This window comes from Otolemur garnettii, unplaced genomic scaffold (genome assembly GCF_000181295.1).
Source record: "Otolemur garnettii isolate 467f Iridium unplaced genomic scaffold, OtoGar3 scaffold00172, whole genome shotgun sequence".
NCBI classification, from domain to species: domain Eukaryota; kingdom Metazoa; phylum Chordata; class Mammalia; order Primates; family Galagidae; genus Otolemur; species Otolemur garnettii.
Window position 1 is genome coordinate 3,510,607 of NW_003852567.1, and position 16,669 is coordinate 3,527,275.

The 16,669-nt window shown below is 42.1% G+C and overlaps 2 protein-coding genes across 5 annotated transcripts in view; one reads left to right on the top strand and one right to left on the bottom strand.

The window, feature by feature from the left end:
- DDX58 (DExD/H-box helicase 58) overlaps positions 1 to 4,521 on the top strand; it is a 47,196-nt gene extending 42,675 nt beyond the window's left edge. Inside the window, exons 17-18 of the mRNA XM_003800293.3 lie at positions 473 to 616; positions 2,897 to 4,521. Of these exons, the coding sequence (XP_003800341.1) occupies positions 473 to 616; positions 2,897 to 3,193 (441 nt within the window). The 3' untranslated portion in view covers positions 3,194 to 4,521. The remainder of the gene's footprint in view (positions 1 to 472; positions 617 to 2,896) is intronic.
- A 3,775-nt stretch (positions 4,522 to 8,296) lies between these two features.
- ACO1 (aconitase 1) overlaps positions 8,297 to 16,669 on the bottom strand; it is a 58,663-nt gene continuing 50,290 nt past the window's right edge. For all 4 annotated transcript variants that reach the window (XM_023519327.1, XM_012811689.2, XM_023519328.1 and 1 more), the window contains 5 exons: positions 16,371 to 16,513; positions 14,648 to 14,795; positions 13,109 to 13,231; positions 9,971 to 10,156; positions 8,297 to 9,165 (listed from right to left, as the gene is read on the bottom strand). In XM_023519327.1, coding sequence (XP_023375095.1) covers positions 9,052 to 9,165; positions 9,971 to 10,156; positions 13,109 to 13,231; positions 14,648 to 14,795; positions 16,371 to 16,513 — 714 coding nt within the window. In that variant the 3' untranslated portion in view covers positions 8,297 to 9,051. The remainder of the gene's footprint in view (positions 9,166 to 9,970; positions 10,157 to 13,108; positions 13,232 to 14,647; positions 14,796 to 16,370; positions 16,514 to 16,669) is intronic.

Consider the following 16,669-nt stretch of genomic DNA (forward strand, 5'->3'; position numbering starts at 1 on the left):
TAAATTTTGAATTAGAACACAGTCACACTCTATGTTTCATTTTACTGGAATTCAACAATATTCTTTATGGTTGAAAGAGGGAAAGATTTTCGATGGCAGAGACTCTTCTGTCTGTTATCCATACTCAATAAATTTATGCCTGGAGTGGGTGTAATTATGCCTGAAAGAATTGGCATGTGTTTAAAGTTTTGCCAACCAGTTGAGTAGCAAGCATGCTTCACATGACTTTTTTATGGAGATCTTTAGTGCTTTTCTAGGTATTTCTAGTGAAGAAGTTGAAAGATTAATTAGAGGCCACAATGAAACACTGACTGATACTAAGTTAGGAGAACTAATAAAATCTGGGATTTTACAAAGCTGGGTACCATATGTTTAAAGAAGTAACAATTATATGCATATATATGTGTGCATGTCTTTCGAGATATATTAGTTATATTTAAATTACATTTGAGGTCTTTCTTTTTGCATGTAGATTCTCGATATACAGATTCATGAAAAATTCCTCAGAGATAGTCAAGCAAAACCAAAACCTGTACTTGATAAAAAAAATAAAAAACTGCTATGCAAAAAATGCAAAGCCCTGGCATGTTACACAGCTGATATAAGAGTGATAGAGGTAAGTGGCCTTTTGAAAAATGGCATTTGGTCATTTTTTAGCACTTGTTTGTTGGTGAAATGTTTATAGTCAAAATACCATTATTTGGCTTGGCACCCATAGCACAGTGGTTACAGTACCGGCCACCTACACCGAGGCTGGCGGGTTCGAACTCAGCCTGGGCCAGCTAAACAACAGTGACAACTGCAACAAAAAATAGCTGGGCGTTGGCAGCAGGCGCCTGTAGTCCCAGCTAGTTGGCAGGCTGAGGCAAGAGAATCACTTGACCCCAAGAGTTTGATGTTACTGTGAGCTGTGATGCTACGGCACTCTACTGAGGGCAACATAGTGAGACTCTGTCTCAAACCTCCCCCCAAAACCAAAAAACCCCATTATTTATGTTGTTATTGTGGCCGTGACTTATGTATTTATAAAAAAGCTAAAAAGTGAAAAACAAACCCTAAGTGTTTAATAATAAAGAAATAGTATTTTGGCCCAGTGTGGTGGCTCAAATCTGTAATCCTAGCATTCTGGGAGGCTAAGGTGGGACAATCTCTTGATCTTAGGAGTTCAAGACCAGCCTGAGCAAGAGCAAGACCCCATCTCTACTAAAAATAGAAAAATTAGCCAGGCATTGTGGCTGGCACCTGTAGACCTAACTACCTGGGAGGCTGAGGCAGGATTGCTTGAGCCCACAAGTTTGAGGTTGCTATAAGCTAGGCTGATGCCATGGCACTCTAGCCTGGGTGACAAAGTGAGACTTGGTCTCAAATAAAAAAAGTTTTTAAAAATTGCTGTATAGACGCTTAATTATATACCCATTAAAATAATGGTTATGCTAAGTGCAATGCAGCACCCTGGATTAGACTTGGAATAGATAAAGAATATTAGTAGAAAGAGTGGTAAAATTTGTAGCTTAACTAAAATAATGTACTGATATTAATTTCTTAGTTTTTTGTTGTTGTTGTTTGGGATTCATTGAGGGTACAAAGAATGAAGTTACATTGATTGTATTTGTTAGCTAGTGTCCCTCTTGTAATTGTGTCCCATCCCCAAGAATTTCTTAGTTGTGACAGAGATACTATGGTATGTAAGATGTTAGCATTCAGACAAACTGGGTGAACAGTATACAGGAATTTTCTGGGGTATCTCTATGACTTTTCTATAAATCTAAAATTGTTCCAAAGTAAAGTTTATTTAAAAGATGATTATGAAATTAATGCATGATTAAAAAGTGCTTCAAACTAGTGATGAAGTGGAGAAAATAACCAGGATACAACATTGTGACTATGCTATTTTATAGCTGTACGAAACAGCAGCAATATCACCATCTCTACCATCAAGAAGAAAAGTCAAACAAAATCTCTACCTTTGTATGGGAAAAAAGACTAGGGGAAATATACCAAAATGTATTGATATTTTATGGTTATATTCCATTTTTTTCCTCTCTTCCAACATTTCCTTATGGGATATGGGTCACTTTTATAATGAAACAATTTTGAAAACAAAATACTTCATTTGTAAAACATGATATCCATAGGTTAGCTTTGGATATTTTTTTTTCTTAAAACTTTTAGATAAAAGGGTTAGGAAAATCTGCAAACATAAATGCGTGGGTGTAATTTTTCTGCTGCTGATGGAAGGCAGGGTGGAGGGGCAGGGCTAGCTCAGATGGTTGTTACCTTCAGGTCCTGTCCTATCTTCAAAAAGCTGAAATCTCTGATCAGTCCATCTGTTTAGGTAAGAAGCTTATGAGGAGTCATACTATTAAGTTCTCTTACCATTCTGGATCTTAGTTAGCTGCAAAAAGTATCTTTCAGCTTAAATTTGGGTGGATATTCTAATGAAAAAGGCCCTCAGACCACACGTTTTCCTGAGGGGCTAGTATGTTGGATGTGCTTTTGTTTCTGTGTAGTTTTCTCTAAGCTGACTGTAGACGGGGCCTATGGACACATCAGTCTCTGACCCACCTCAGATGCACATCTACCTTTGTTGTTCTTCCCTTATGCTTTGGATTGTGCCTGTGCAAGTGGGCTTCACAGATCCCTTCAGAAGCGAGGTTACCTAGAAAATTCTTACTCCTCTTCATGAGGTGCCACCCCCACTCCACCTGTACGAGGGATCAGGTGCATGGAGCCTCGCCTGGCCTTCTGGTGAATCCATCCATACTTGCTTCTTTCCCAAACTGTAAAATAAGTGAAACCTGCCTGCTCTTCATCTCAGATTATTGTGGGGTTTTTCAAATCACGATGACACACGGGTTTCTAATGTTCTCTTATTATTTGATCCCTTCATCTGTAGGACTCTCATTACACTGTGGTTGGAGATGCTTTTAAGGAACGCTTTGTGAGTAAACCACACCCCAAACCAAAGATATTTTCAAGTTTTGAGAAGAGAGCCAAGATATACTGTGCCAGACAAGACTGCGGCCATGACTGGGGAATCCATGTGAAGTATAAGACATTTGAGATTCCAGTCATAAAAATTGAAAGTTTTGTGGTGGAAGACATTGCGACTGGAGCTCAGAGACTTTACTCAAAGTGGAAGGAGTTTCACTTTGAGAAGACACCATTTCATGCTGTAGAAATGTACAAATGATGTAGGGTCTCAATCCTCAGCTGCAGGCAGTAGGTGAATTTGAGTGAAGCAGCAACTAACCTAGTGGGTACAATCGTGGATCACTTATACAGTTATTTTACCTAAGGCTTGTATTGTAGTGAATATTTACCACTTTACACCTTCTGTTTATTATTTAACAGTTTGTACTATCATATATGCAAAGCATGAATGGACTGTAGAACTAAATAATTTGTAGGCCAACAGAACTCAACAATACTTGGGAAAAATTAGAAAGCCTAACCTCTGCTTCCGTCCTCCTCTTGGGGCCAACCGCTAGTGAGCACACAGTAACCACTCCATGCACAGGAAGACAGCCAAATCAAACTGGGATAGATGGATGAGTGGAACGTAGAAAGGGTTTCCATGCCTCCTTTGTTAACCAACTGTAAACTGGCTTTTGCCCTTAACTGTCTACTGACATTTTTCTTTTCAAGGTTGGCAGTGACTCTGGTTGCTGCACCCATTTGGTACTTCTTGACCCTTCTATTTGATCTCTGCACTTTTGATCCCATTAGCACTCCTTGAAACTTTCCCTTGGCTTTATTCTAGTTCTATTCAGTCTTTTTCATTGGTTTTGCTTTTATTGCTTTAGTGTTGTAATCCGAAAGGTTTGATATGTATCTTTTATTATACATCTTTCCCTCTTAATCTGCACCATTGTTCTCTTTGATCACCTCAAGGCTTTTTCCAGTAACAGTTGATGTTCAACCCTTGGACTATTCTGAGTTAGGTCCCTTGGATGGGAGTGATGAGGCAGTTTGATTTGGCTGTCCTTCCTTTAGAAAATTATTTGTCTAAAGGACATTTCTATGTCACTTAGCTAGGTTTGTTGATGCTTCGGAGAGCTTGGTTAGGTATTTTGTGTTCAGGGAAGGCTCTATAGTAATTAAACTGTCTTCCTGAAACAGATTCAGATGACTGGTTTGTAATTCATCAGGACCATGAATGGCTAAAACAAAACTCCAAAGATGGTAAAGTACTATGTTCAACACATATGTCCACATAACTCTTTTTAAGTAGCACCTACTTACATCTGAGAGCTATCTGGAGATCATCCAAGCAAGGCACAGCTGCCACCCAGACTTTGCAGATCCACCCTGGACATCAGTGAGGTGACACAGTATAGCTGCCTCCCTCTCCATGTGATCTCAGGAGCAGTGGTTTGGGCAGGGAGCCAGAGAAACTTGTCAAAGGTTAATGGAAGGTTTTCAATAAAAATGTATGAAAATTACATGATATACAGTAGCTGCTTGATAAATTACTAGTGTATTCTTAGGAAAATACAATAAAAATGGGATTTAAGCTAATTTGCTGATAGCTGTTTTTTTCATTTTCCATTATTTTATTAGAGTATCTCTTTTATATGATTGCTGTTTATATTGCTATTGTTTAAGAACGCCAACAGAAGATGTAAAACATCTGTTAGAAATCTACTTCAGAAGACACTTTTTAAAAGTTATCTAAATGGTTCAGTTTGAATTAAGGTGAATAGTCTTCAGCCAACAGAGGAAAGTACACTAAAGCTGCTACAAGAAAAAGTGAGACTTTCCTTGTTTGACTTTTAAATGCAGTAATGCCTTTGCAGGCATGGCCTCTGGACCAGAGTGCACACTTGGTTAATGGTGTTGAATGAAAAACTTGAGTAGCCAGGGTTCTAGGAAGTGCTGTCTCTTGACAGCTAATTGTTGGTTATTGTCTTTCTAGATCAAAGGTTGCATCTCAGAACCAACTCCGGAGTCTTTTTCATGGACACATGGCTAGCCTCAGAGCATCCCAGCAGGGTGTCTAGTCATAAGTATGTTTTAAAGTGCCTCAGGTGGTGTAGGTACAACCTGCTATATCTATAGCAGAGTTTTTATATCTATGCTCCCAGCCGGTGCTGACATTGTGATGTTTTCACCCTGAAATGAAAAGTCATCTTTAACAAGGTCAGCAAATTGATTCCTATCTTTAAGATGGATTATTATGTGAGTTTCAAACCACAACTGTAAGTGGGTGTTTCCTCAGCACAGCACTGTGCTGTGAGAAGCCCAGAAGAAAGCTCTCCACAGTCAGGTGGATTTCTGTGCCATATGCTGCCACCCTTCCCTGCAAACTGTGTTACAGCACAGGTTGGCATTGTGTCAGTTTTGAGTAGTGAGACCCATATAACTCAGTGGTTCCCTAATTGTACTCGGAACCCTTTTTATTCATGGGACACTGTTAACATCGTGTAGAAGCACCATACCAAATACCTAGGCTGCATACAGACTAGACAACCAGGGCAAAATCTGAGAATTAACTTCAGGATCATGCCAGGAACTCTGTTTCATTATACCACAGAATAAAACTATTAATTTCATTCAACAAATCTGTACTCAGCTATGTACCTCAGCTCATGGGATGCTGACTTTTAAAACTGTTAATAAGAGTATCAGCTATGATTCTATAATCTTTGCTCATAATTAGGCTGCCTGGCTCAACAAAAACTTAGCTGGGCACTAAATTCCATTTGTGGTCAATTTTCTAGGAAGGCAGCCCAGTAGAACCTTGGTTACTATTTTTCAGAAGTGGTTTTGCATTGTTCCTGCTAACCCCATGTTTTGTTCCATGCTGTACTAATATAGCTCTGAAAAGGACACTGCCCAAGATAAGACTCTTCATTTGGGTGACAGAAACTCCTAGTGCTTTTCCCTAGATAATACTGGGAGACAAATCTCTAAGGTCACAAATTATTGTCACCCTAGAGGGGCTGGTGGCCACATCTCCTGGCACATGGAAGGGCCCATAAGAATGAGGCCATCACACACATCAATAGAAGGAAAGATGAGAAGGTAAAAGATGGGGAGGGAGCCTGAGTTTGAAACACTAGTTCAAATCACAGCCGAGGCCAGTGCTACCACTGTTTAAGTTCCATGAGCCAATTATCATTGCTTAAGCCAGTCTGAGTTGTGCTTCTTCCACTGTAACTGAGTCATGATTAACATATCCTTCCCCTTTTAAGGTATGCACCATAAAAACGTGGTATGTGTACATGCATGAAGGCCATCCCATAGCCAAAATGCATGTCCTTATTTGCTGCATTGAATATTTGCCACTTAACTCACTGTGGATGCCAGGAAGGCCTCTTTTTCTCTAGGAAAGATTAGGTACTAATGGATTTGGAAAACTAAGAACAAAGATGGGAATCTCATATAGTGGAAGGAGGTGCTTAGACCAGCAAGGGCAATATACTTTTAATTTGGATAGGATAAAGATTAACCTCTTCTTAAGGAACCAGGTGAAAGAGGTTTGTGGGCAAGGATGGGACACTGGTCAAGATACTTTGTTAACATGAAGGACAGAGGGTGTACGTGGAGGGGAGGGGGCTGCAGTCCAGAAGTGAAGAGATTCAATTCCAGGAGTCATAGCCCTAAGAATCTTTCCTTTATAATTGTCTTAGCCTGTTCAGATGTAACAAAATATCAGACCGGGTAGCTTATAAACAGGAGAAATTTATCTCTCATCCTTCTGGCTGAGAAGTCTAAGATCAAGGCACTGGCAGACTCGGTGTCTGGTGAGGGCCCACTTTCTAGTTCATAGATGTCACTTGCTGTGTCCTCTCATGCTAGAAGAGATGAAGGGTCTCTCTTGGGCGTCTATTAAAAAGGCACTAATCAGGCGGCACCTGTGGCTCAGTGAGTAGGGCGCCCACCCCAGATACCAAGGGTGGCGGGTTCAAACCCGGCCCCAGCCAAACTGCAACAAAAAAATAGCTGGGCGTTGTGGCTGGCGCCTATAGTCCCAGCTTCTTGGGAGGCTGAGGCAAGAGAATCACCTAAGCCCAGGAGTTGGAGGTTGCTGTGAGCTGTGTGATGCCATGGCACTCTACCAAGGGCGATAAATAAAGACTTTGTCTCTATAAAAAAAAAAAAAAAAGGCACTCATCTCATTCATGAGAACTCTACCCCCACGACCTAATCACCTTCCAAAGACCCTTACCTCCAATAGCAATCACCATGGGGGTTAAGATTTCAAACATATGGGTCTTTCTGAAGACCTCTTGAGGCCAGGTGGTATATAAAAAGAAGGGGAAGGGTCAGGTGCGGAGGCTTACATCTATAATCTTAGGACTCTGGGAGGCCAAGATGGTATAATCCTCTGATCTCAGGAGTTCAAGACCAGCCTGACCAAGACCAAGACTCCATCTCTACTAAAAATAGAAAAATTAGGTGGGCATTGTGGCTGGCACCTATAGTCACAACTACATGGGAGACTGAGGCAGGAGGATCATTTAAACCCAGGAGTTGGAACTGTGAGCTGGGCTGATGTCACGGAACTCTATCCTGGGGCAACAGAGTAAGATTCTGTCTCCAAAAAAAAAAAAAAATTACTGCAAGGAGATTAATTTGTAACTCACCCTGTTATGCAGTGAGTGTCTATGTTCCCACCAAAGTCCTGTAGTGCAGCCCCAACCCCCTAGAGTGGCTGTATTTGGAGACAGGCCCTCTAAGAAAGTTATTAAGGTTAGGTGAGGTCATAAGGAAGAGACTCTGATTTCTTACAGTTAGCGTCCTTGTAAGAAGAGATTTCAGTGAGCCCATTCTCTCTCTCATTCTCTGTCCCCTGCTCCCCAGGCATGCCATCAAGGAAAGGCCGTGTGAGGATAAGCAAGAAGATGGGTACCTGCAAGCAGGAGAGCCTAGCCCTCAGCAGAAACTGAATGGCTACCATCTTCATCTTGGACTTTCAGGCTCCAGAACCATGAGAAAATAAATTTTTGTTGTTTAAGCAATGGTATTTTGTTTTGGCAGCCTGAGCAAAGTAAGGCATGCACTGAAATGACTTCAGTGATGAAAATAAACAGATAAACTTCAGGCACTGAACCTCTCTGATTTTCTCACTATACTTACACCACTGCTACCGCTACCAGGCTACTATTCCTTCTTGTCTTTTCCCAACAGGGCAGAGAACATACTGGTTTCTCTACACTCTATTGTACCTGTACAGATCTGACACAGCACAAAAGCAGAACATGAAGGTCATTCGGGCTACTTGCTCTGATCTAAATATCCCAAAACTACAGCCCCCTATACAACAAAATGCAATTCCAAAGACAACACATTTTCACTGAAAATAGATTTAATCTTATTCATATTAGAAATGTTCTGTGTCAGTCTCCCAAACCATGTCTAAACAAAGGTCTCTTGACAAATGATTTTCTGGGCAAAAGTTCTGTGATAGTAGAAGAAAACTTCATATTTCTTTTTATGTTGATCTATCAAAAAACTTCAACATCTGACCCATCCACGAGTATTTAGATCATTCACTCCGAAGGAAAAACAGGGTGGGGGAGAAGCACAATCACTATTATGACTGGAAATGTGCAAAGTTTTCATCTATCCATGTTAGTTTACATTGGTAGAATGTGGAAAGGAAAATGACCATCACGGGAAAAATTTCACTGAGCAGAGATGAGAGAGGAACAGTCAAAACGGCAGAAGACACCTTCTGAGAAGTCTCGTTTGCATTCAGCTGATTATAGATTAATAAGTAAGAGAGAAAAATCAATGTCCTGTGATCAGTAAGTTTAAGGACAAGCTTGGTTCTCTTTCTGGCACTACTGACATTTCCATCATTTCTAGCTTTCAAATTCTAGAAAAAGATTAAGAAGATTAACAAAAATAGAGAACGTAGAAACTCCTGGCTTTGTGCCTGCAGGAATAGCACCCAAACCCCTGTGCTCACTCGCTCCGTCTGTGGGTAGCACCCCTCTGTGGACCACTTGGGAAGGCTTCCCCACCAAGGCCTCGGCTGGCTGACGGTATGGCTTCTTCCTGGGTGCAGCGCCAAGCGCAGGTCTCATAAGCAACAAGGGTCTACTTGGCCATCTTGCGGATCATGTAGTTGAGGATGCCTCCATTGTGGAAGTAAGTGAGTTCCACATCAGTGTCGAACCTCATCACAGCCTGGAAGGTCTTCCCAGTATCCAGCTGCGGCACAAAGAAGCAATGAATCACTGAGGGAAGCAGCAAGACGCTTGGCAGGGGAGATTTACCCAGCCTGCCTCAGGGAGGCATCCACATTGCAGTGGCCAGCAGCACCAGAGGACACACAAGGCTGTGGCCCAGATGCAGGCTGGGAATGATGTAGGAGAGCAGTATTTGGAACTAGAGAGAGCCTGTCAGTACAGTTACTTGTACTTGACATTTTCCAAACCTCTGGGGGCTCCCCATGAGCAGAGATGTCTTGGGTCAGCAGGTGCCACTGAGGTGGTCCCTTAGGCAGCTGACCCAGCTGCTCACCCTGAGATGAAGACCTCAGGGGCTATCTCTGCCTGGATGACTATCCTGGGACCTTGGCACTGGGCACTTCATCCTTTCCTTGCCTTAGGATCTGTCATTCAAAGCCTGAGGGCTAGGGGGAAGCTTTGGGAAGGGGTGAGTGTTGCTCAAAGTTTTATATAAAAAGCTTTTTAGGTAATATGAAAATGTCACACCCCTGAGCTCTCACCATGATTATGTAAGCTGAGTGAGACTCAGAAATAGGAGATAGTGGGGTGGTGATGGAAGGTAAGAGCAGACTGAGGATAACTCTATAAATAGAGAAATAATAAATGCACAGATGTCATCCTCACTATGTCGGGCGAGCAGGCAGAAAACATGCTGGCAGGACTCCAAAGTCTACTGCAGTCCTACTGAGTGATACATTCTTCCAAGTCCCGCTAATTTCCTTTCAACAAGATTGATTATGAAGGGCCCCTTTTGGAGGGGCCAGGTATGGAGATGCTCTGCTTACCTTGACCTGGACTTTCATTCGTGGTGTGAGGTTTTCTGGAATGATGACAGTGTATCGCTCCCGCCCTGTGAGTCCCAGAGTGTCTGCATTCTCACCAGGCAGATATTCAAGGGGGATCACCCCCATCCCGACCAGGTTACTGCGATGAATGCGCTCATAACTCTCCGCTAGGATAGCTTTGATTCCCTGATGAATAAAGGTAGTGGTCTGGACACACTTCCACTTTTTCCTTTGAATACACAGAACTTTTACAAATGACTTTCTAAGTCAGAACTGTTCTCACACCTAAATTTTTTTTTTTTTTGAGACAGAGTCTCACTATGTTGCCCCTTGTAGAGTGCCACAGCGTCACAGCTCACAATAACCCCAACCACTTGGGTTCAAGCAATTCTCTTGCCTCAGCCTCCCTAGTAGCTGGAACTATAGGCACCCACCACAATGTCCAGCTATTTTTGTTGTTGTTATTTAGCAGGCCTAGGCTGGGTTCAAACCCATCAGCCCTAGTGCATGTGGCCAAGCCCAAACCTAAATTCTTTAAAAGTACCCACTAATCTTTTACATAAAATGTTAATTCTCTGACTATAAATAACATGATAGCTAGTCTTAACTAACAGGAACTATGTAAGCACTTAATGACTTCTCTTACTCTCCCCTCTCCCAGTCATGGGACACTGATGCCACTACTGTCCTCCTTTACTCAAGGGTCAGTGGTGATATTTAGCATTTGAAGCCATGTAGTCTGACTATGTGATACAAGATCTCTTAGCAAGCTTCCATTGTATCTGGAATCCACGCTACAAGACAACATTAATTTTCTTTCTCTTGAATTTTTCTATTATTTTGGGTATATCAACAGATACAGAAAATGTAATCAAAAACCAATTTTCAGAACATACTACAGATAAACTGAATGATTACCTACTGCATAGTGCTTTTATACTTGTATTTCAAGTATCAAATTGTGTTGAAGATAGTCTTGATATTAAGCTTCCTATGAAGTACATTTTGTTGGTACTCTATAATTGAGCAATATATAGCAACAATCAATAAAGAAAGTTACTTTACTAATTAGAACTCATTAATTTATTAATAATTATAATAGAATTTTAAAATTAAAAGGTCTCTTGATATCTAGCACAAACTTTTAAGATACCCTACATCAGGGTCACTTGGGAACCTGTTAAAAAAGTAGATTCTCAAGCACTATATACCAGACGCTCTCTCAGGGATCATGGAGCAGAAGAGGTCAAGTTCTCAAACTTTGCTGCATATTAGAATCGCCAGGGAAGACTTAAAATCCTAATGTCCAGGCCTTTCTCCTTACCAATTAAAAGAGGATCTCTGGGGATGAGATCTAAATCTAGGTATAAAAAAAAAAAAGAGCACTTCCAAATTTGAGAACCACTGCTATAGAGATAGGCAGATTCCTTAGGACAACAGATGTTTTGTAGGGCTTTATGTTTGCATGTGTATGTTTTGGGCCAGTGGAAAGCTTTCTGAACACACACTGCTCACGGCCACAGCTCTGTTGAATGGCTGTGATGTGTTACAGATGCTGTAAATCAAGCTGTCCATTCTGCTCTTTCCTGAGCACAGTCTGATAGCTGTGAGTGACCTACTCAGGACAGCTACAGAGCCAAAGTGTGTTCAGCTTCCTAGGCAGCCAGAACTCACTGGTTCTGCGGAGAGGTCTGGACTCTAGAGAGCCTCTTTGGGGCCAGTTCTCTTCTCATCCCCTATCAGATTTCAGGGTTCTCCACCTGAGCACTCATTTATATTGACAGCCTCACCATCCTACTAATTTTCTTCACCTATAATTTCCCAGGTTTTTAGTAGCTTCTAGGAAAAAAAAGTAGGCCTTTGATCTACTGATCAGCTAATCAGAGAACACTCCCCCCCCCCCCGAAAAAAACAATAGGTGTAATGTTCAAAGACGTCTTCAGAGGTCTAGATGTCTGCAGGGCTGCCTGCCAGGCAGCTGTTTTTACTGCCCTTACAGGTATCCCCTACAGTTTCCCAGGTGCATTAATTCACTCAAGCTATAGATGACTGACAGCGGCATCAGCTGAGCCATTTTTCCTGTATCCCGAGGATTAAAGATGGGCAGTATGATTCTTCTCTGCTCTGAAGGCAAGTAAATGCTCAAGAGGTAAAACCCTGCCCCCTTCAAGGCCACTCTTATAGTGACAGCTCAAGAAGGAACTGAGATGGCTGAAGGTTCTAAGGAACTGCCTGGCTATGGATAGAGAGAGACTCCCTTTTTCACTGAGTATCATAAGCAGACTTTTTTTTTTTTTTGGAGACAGAGTCTCACTTTGTCGCCCTCCGTAGAGTGCCGTGGCATCATATGTCACAGCAACCTCAAACTCTTGGGCTCAAGTGATTCTCTTGCCTCAGCCTCCCAAGTAGCTGGGACCACAAGTGCCCACACAACACCCGGCTATTTTTAGAGATGGGGGTCTCAGTCTGGCTCAGGCTAGTCTCAAATGCCTGAGCTCATGTGATCCACCAGCCTCGGCCTCCCAGAGTGCTAGGATTATAGGCATGAGCCACTGCACCAGGCCCATTAGCAGACTCTCATAGGCAGTAAAAAGCAACTGTAAAAAGCATATCCTCCTAGTTTGCTCAAGAGAACCAGAACTCAATCTCACCAGAATAACTTGTAAAAAAAGTCCTGGCTCCTTACTTGTCTGTGAACACAATAGACAAGATAACAGCCCTGGCTTACTCCTTACACACCTGGGACAGTGCCCTTAAATAAATCTAGGGTTCTCAACCTTAGAATATTATGAAAACCATGACACTTCTCCCTATGGAAAAAGACTACATGTACACTTCTGGGTATATTTTCAGAGACTTCACAGACCCACCCCCCAAACCATTTACAGACATCTCCAAAGGTCCAGATATGAATGTTTGATGTAAGGGAAGCAGTTCTCTCTCAATCACCCATTAGTGAGTGAAATCAATTCAGATTCACCAAAAAGCAGGTGAGAAAACAGCATCTTTTTGGAGCTTGCTGTCCCGTGACATCTTCTTGGGAAGTGACCCCACAGAATTAATTCCTGGCACTCTCCCTGCTTCCCTACCAGTTCGGAGGGGCAACTGCCTGCTGGGACGGCTCTGCCTCATACTCACCAGCAGGAAAGGGCCCTTGGCTGCCCAATCTCGGGAGCTGCCCGAGCCATACTCCTTGCCAGCCAGGACAATCAGGGGAAGGCCTGCCTCCTGGTACCGCTCAGCAGCATCGAACACATCAAGCTGAGGAGGAGACAAGGTAGGTTTTATAGACCCAGCACATTCAAAGGGCAGGAATGACAACACTCTGCCAGCCCAGATGACAATGGAAGGGCCTGCAGATGGCCAAGTCAGTGTGAAGCCAATGGCCACCCAACCAGTCAGACATCTGGTCTACAAAGAGGGTACACTGGGATGGTTTTTTGGGAGCCCCCAGTGTCTGTCACTGCAAGTCTTTCCCCTTGGCCTCTTGGGTATTCCATTGTTCAATATATGTCTTTTTCATTTAATAGTCTATTATCCCTGCTATTCATTGAACAAGAATACATCAGCTAGGCCCTAGTGACCAATGACTGACTATGAAGAAAGAGTTTGCTTTTCAAAAATATGATCAGTTATGAGCAAGGCAGCATGGAGAGTGGTAAAGAGCACTGACTTCAGAACCAGACTTTTTGGGGTTTAACCTCAGCTTTTCCACTGTACCACCTTAAGGAGTGACATGATCCAAGCTTCAGGCTCTCGATTTAAAACACAGATAATCATGGACATACCTCAAAGGGTTGTTACGAGCCTTAAATAAGTCAATGCGTGCAAAGAGCTTGGGAGAGTACCTGTAGTGTATTAAGTTCTGTAGAAATATTAGTTGTTACTATTTTTGGCCTGGGCTGGGTTTGAACCCGCCACCTCTGGGATATGGGGCCAATGCCCTACTCCTTTGAGCCACAGGCACCACCCAGTTGTTACTATTTTAAAATAAATTGGCAAGAGTTATTTCTCTAGCAGGATAAATGGCTTACAGAAAGCTGCACAGCATTCACTGGGAAGGGAAGTGACTCTGAAGACGTATAACACGTGCCAGACATCGCTCTAGGCTTTTACAAGTCTTTCCACTTCATTCCAAGCCTCAGGTGTTATTTTTCCTTCACAGGCAGGAAAAATGAGGCTCTGTGAGGAAAGTAACTTGCAGAAGGTGCCACGGCCATATGAGGTGGAGTTGGGACTTAAACCTAGATTTGTCTGACTCAGGGCACAGGCCTTCCCCACATCTCCCACATTTTCCTACCAGGGAACAATCCCACCAACTCCAAAGGCCCCTGTTGGAGCCCAGCAGGCCCCCAAGGGCCTCTACTTCCTTCTTTCCATAGTGGATACAATGAATTAATTACATGCTAATAAACTCACGCAGTAGTACTTCTTGATACTTCTGACAAAATTTCACTCAAAGACTTTTTAAGCTTAATACCCAAGAAATGAGACTTAGTTAAACCATGGTGCAGAATCTCTAAACAAGAAGGAGAAGACAGGACTACAGAAAGTGAGAGGTAGATTGGAGCTGTGGAGAAATACTAAAATCAGAAGGAGAAAAACTGTGTAAATCTCCAAGCTCCCAGAGACTGACAAACACTCGTTTCTGCAGGAAGCAGAAGAGACAATACTCACAACTTCTCCAGAAGGTAGATGTATAGTCTGTGGTGCCTGCTTGTTTAAAAATTTGTTTAACAAGCGAATGTTGGCAAATGTCCCCCGTACCATGATGGCGTCATTACCTCTGCGGGAGCCATAGGAGTTGAATTCTCGTGGAGTCAGGCTAATAACACAAGCAGGAAAGAAGCTAGTTTAGTGGAACAAGTGAAGATTAAACTTAGCTTATCCCAAGAACAGAAAAAACTGTAAATCTATTTTACTAAATTTACTAAGCATTATTCTTGAAGGCAGAAAAGCTGTCCCCATATTCTTGATGAAGGGCAGTGTGAGAGGTGAGAGATGAGAAGTGCACATGGTGAAAGGGGAAATCAGTTTCCTCCTGGCGTCAACTTACAATCTTTCACATCTGGGTGAAAACATCAGGAGGAACTCAAAAAAAAAAAAAAAAAAAAGAGTTCTGGTTATTTATTCAATAGGATGGCCTATATAAAGCTTCATATGAGGTAAGAAGCTAAACTACAAATAAGAAAGTGGAAGTAAAGAGTATCATGAGGGTAGAGAAATCAGATGGAACCAGGAATAGTAGGAAATTTAAAATATGTCCACAGAAATAAGTTCAAATTCATCTCCAAGTTATCAGAAACTCAATGCAATGGGAAGACACACAACTGTCTGTGTAATGTGCAGCTTTCATAAGATAAAAATCAAAGTATTGCGCAGCAGATATTTTTGGTTCTGAAACCAGAGGAAAATCTTGTCTGTGGGCCCCAATGAAAGGAAAGCTTGTGATGTCAAGAACAACATTACAATTAACACAGTTAGCAGTTCAGTAGGCTGTTCATACAAATTCTAGAGGTGGGTGTGAATGTTAATATGATTTAATGGTTAGATCTAATTTGAGGATTGAGAGAGTTATGAACGGCCTTTAGGAACAAGTGAGAATGTCCAGGACCCCCTAAAACTGTATCCAAAATGTTTTAAATGTGTGCATTTTTCTGGAAAGGCATTATATTTACTTTCACTCAATTCTAAAGAGTTCATGTCTTAAAAGGAATCAAGAATCGCCCACAGAAAAAAAGGTATTTGGATTTTGTTCCTCAAATTTGCCCTGGACCCTATCCCTAAAGGAGTCAGTTCAGGAGATGGGAGTAGGAACTAGGAGTTTTTTTTAAGACAGTCTCACTCTGTCACCCAGGCTAGCATGCAGTGGCATCATCATAGCTCACTGCAACTTCAAACTCCTGGGTACAAATGATATTCTTGCCTCAGCCTCCTGAACAGCTGGGACTATAAGCGCATACCATCCACCAGGATGATATTTTTGTTTTGAAGAGATGGAGTCTTGCTCTTGCTCAAGTTGGTCTCGAACGCTTGGTCTCAAGTGATCCTCCTTCCTCTAGACTACCAAAGTGCTAGGATTATAGGCATGAGCCACCGTGCCCAGCCAGAAGCAGGAATTTTTATCTCCCCACATAACTCCTGTTGAAAATCAGATTGGGGAACCACTGACCTTCATTATTATTGGTATACTAGGTCACATAACACCTATTAATATCAGTATATGCATGGTTGATGAATAGATAAGTAAACTGCAAATCCTTGTAGCAGTTCTCTAAAAGCATTAAGCCTCTGAAACAGGCCATGGTAATGCCTTTGAAGTTCTATTTGTGCCCTAGGCCTCAGGCATAACCAGGGTCTGCTACAAGATAAGAGCAGAGCCTGGGACTTTCATACCTACCCTCTGTTAGTTAAGTAGCGAGCAGCAGGGCTATTTCTTGCAATATTTCCAGCTGGAGAGATGTGGTCAGTTGTTACTGAGTCTCCCAAATTTAATAGCACATAGGCATCCACTATAGATTTAGGTGGCTGAAGATCCAAAGTCTAGCAAAGAGTACAACAAGTCAGCGTTGGCTCAGGTTTCCCCAAACAAGTCACCAGCGAGTCTCAACAGTGGTGGGCCATAGACTTAACCAGATGACACCTCTACATGAAGCATGGAAAATTCTAGTTTCTGGGTTTTATTAGGGATGTTGAGAA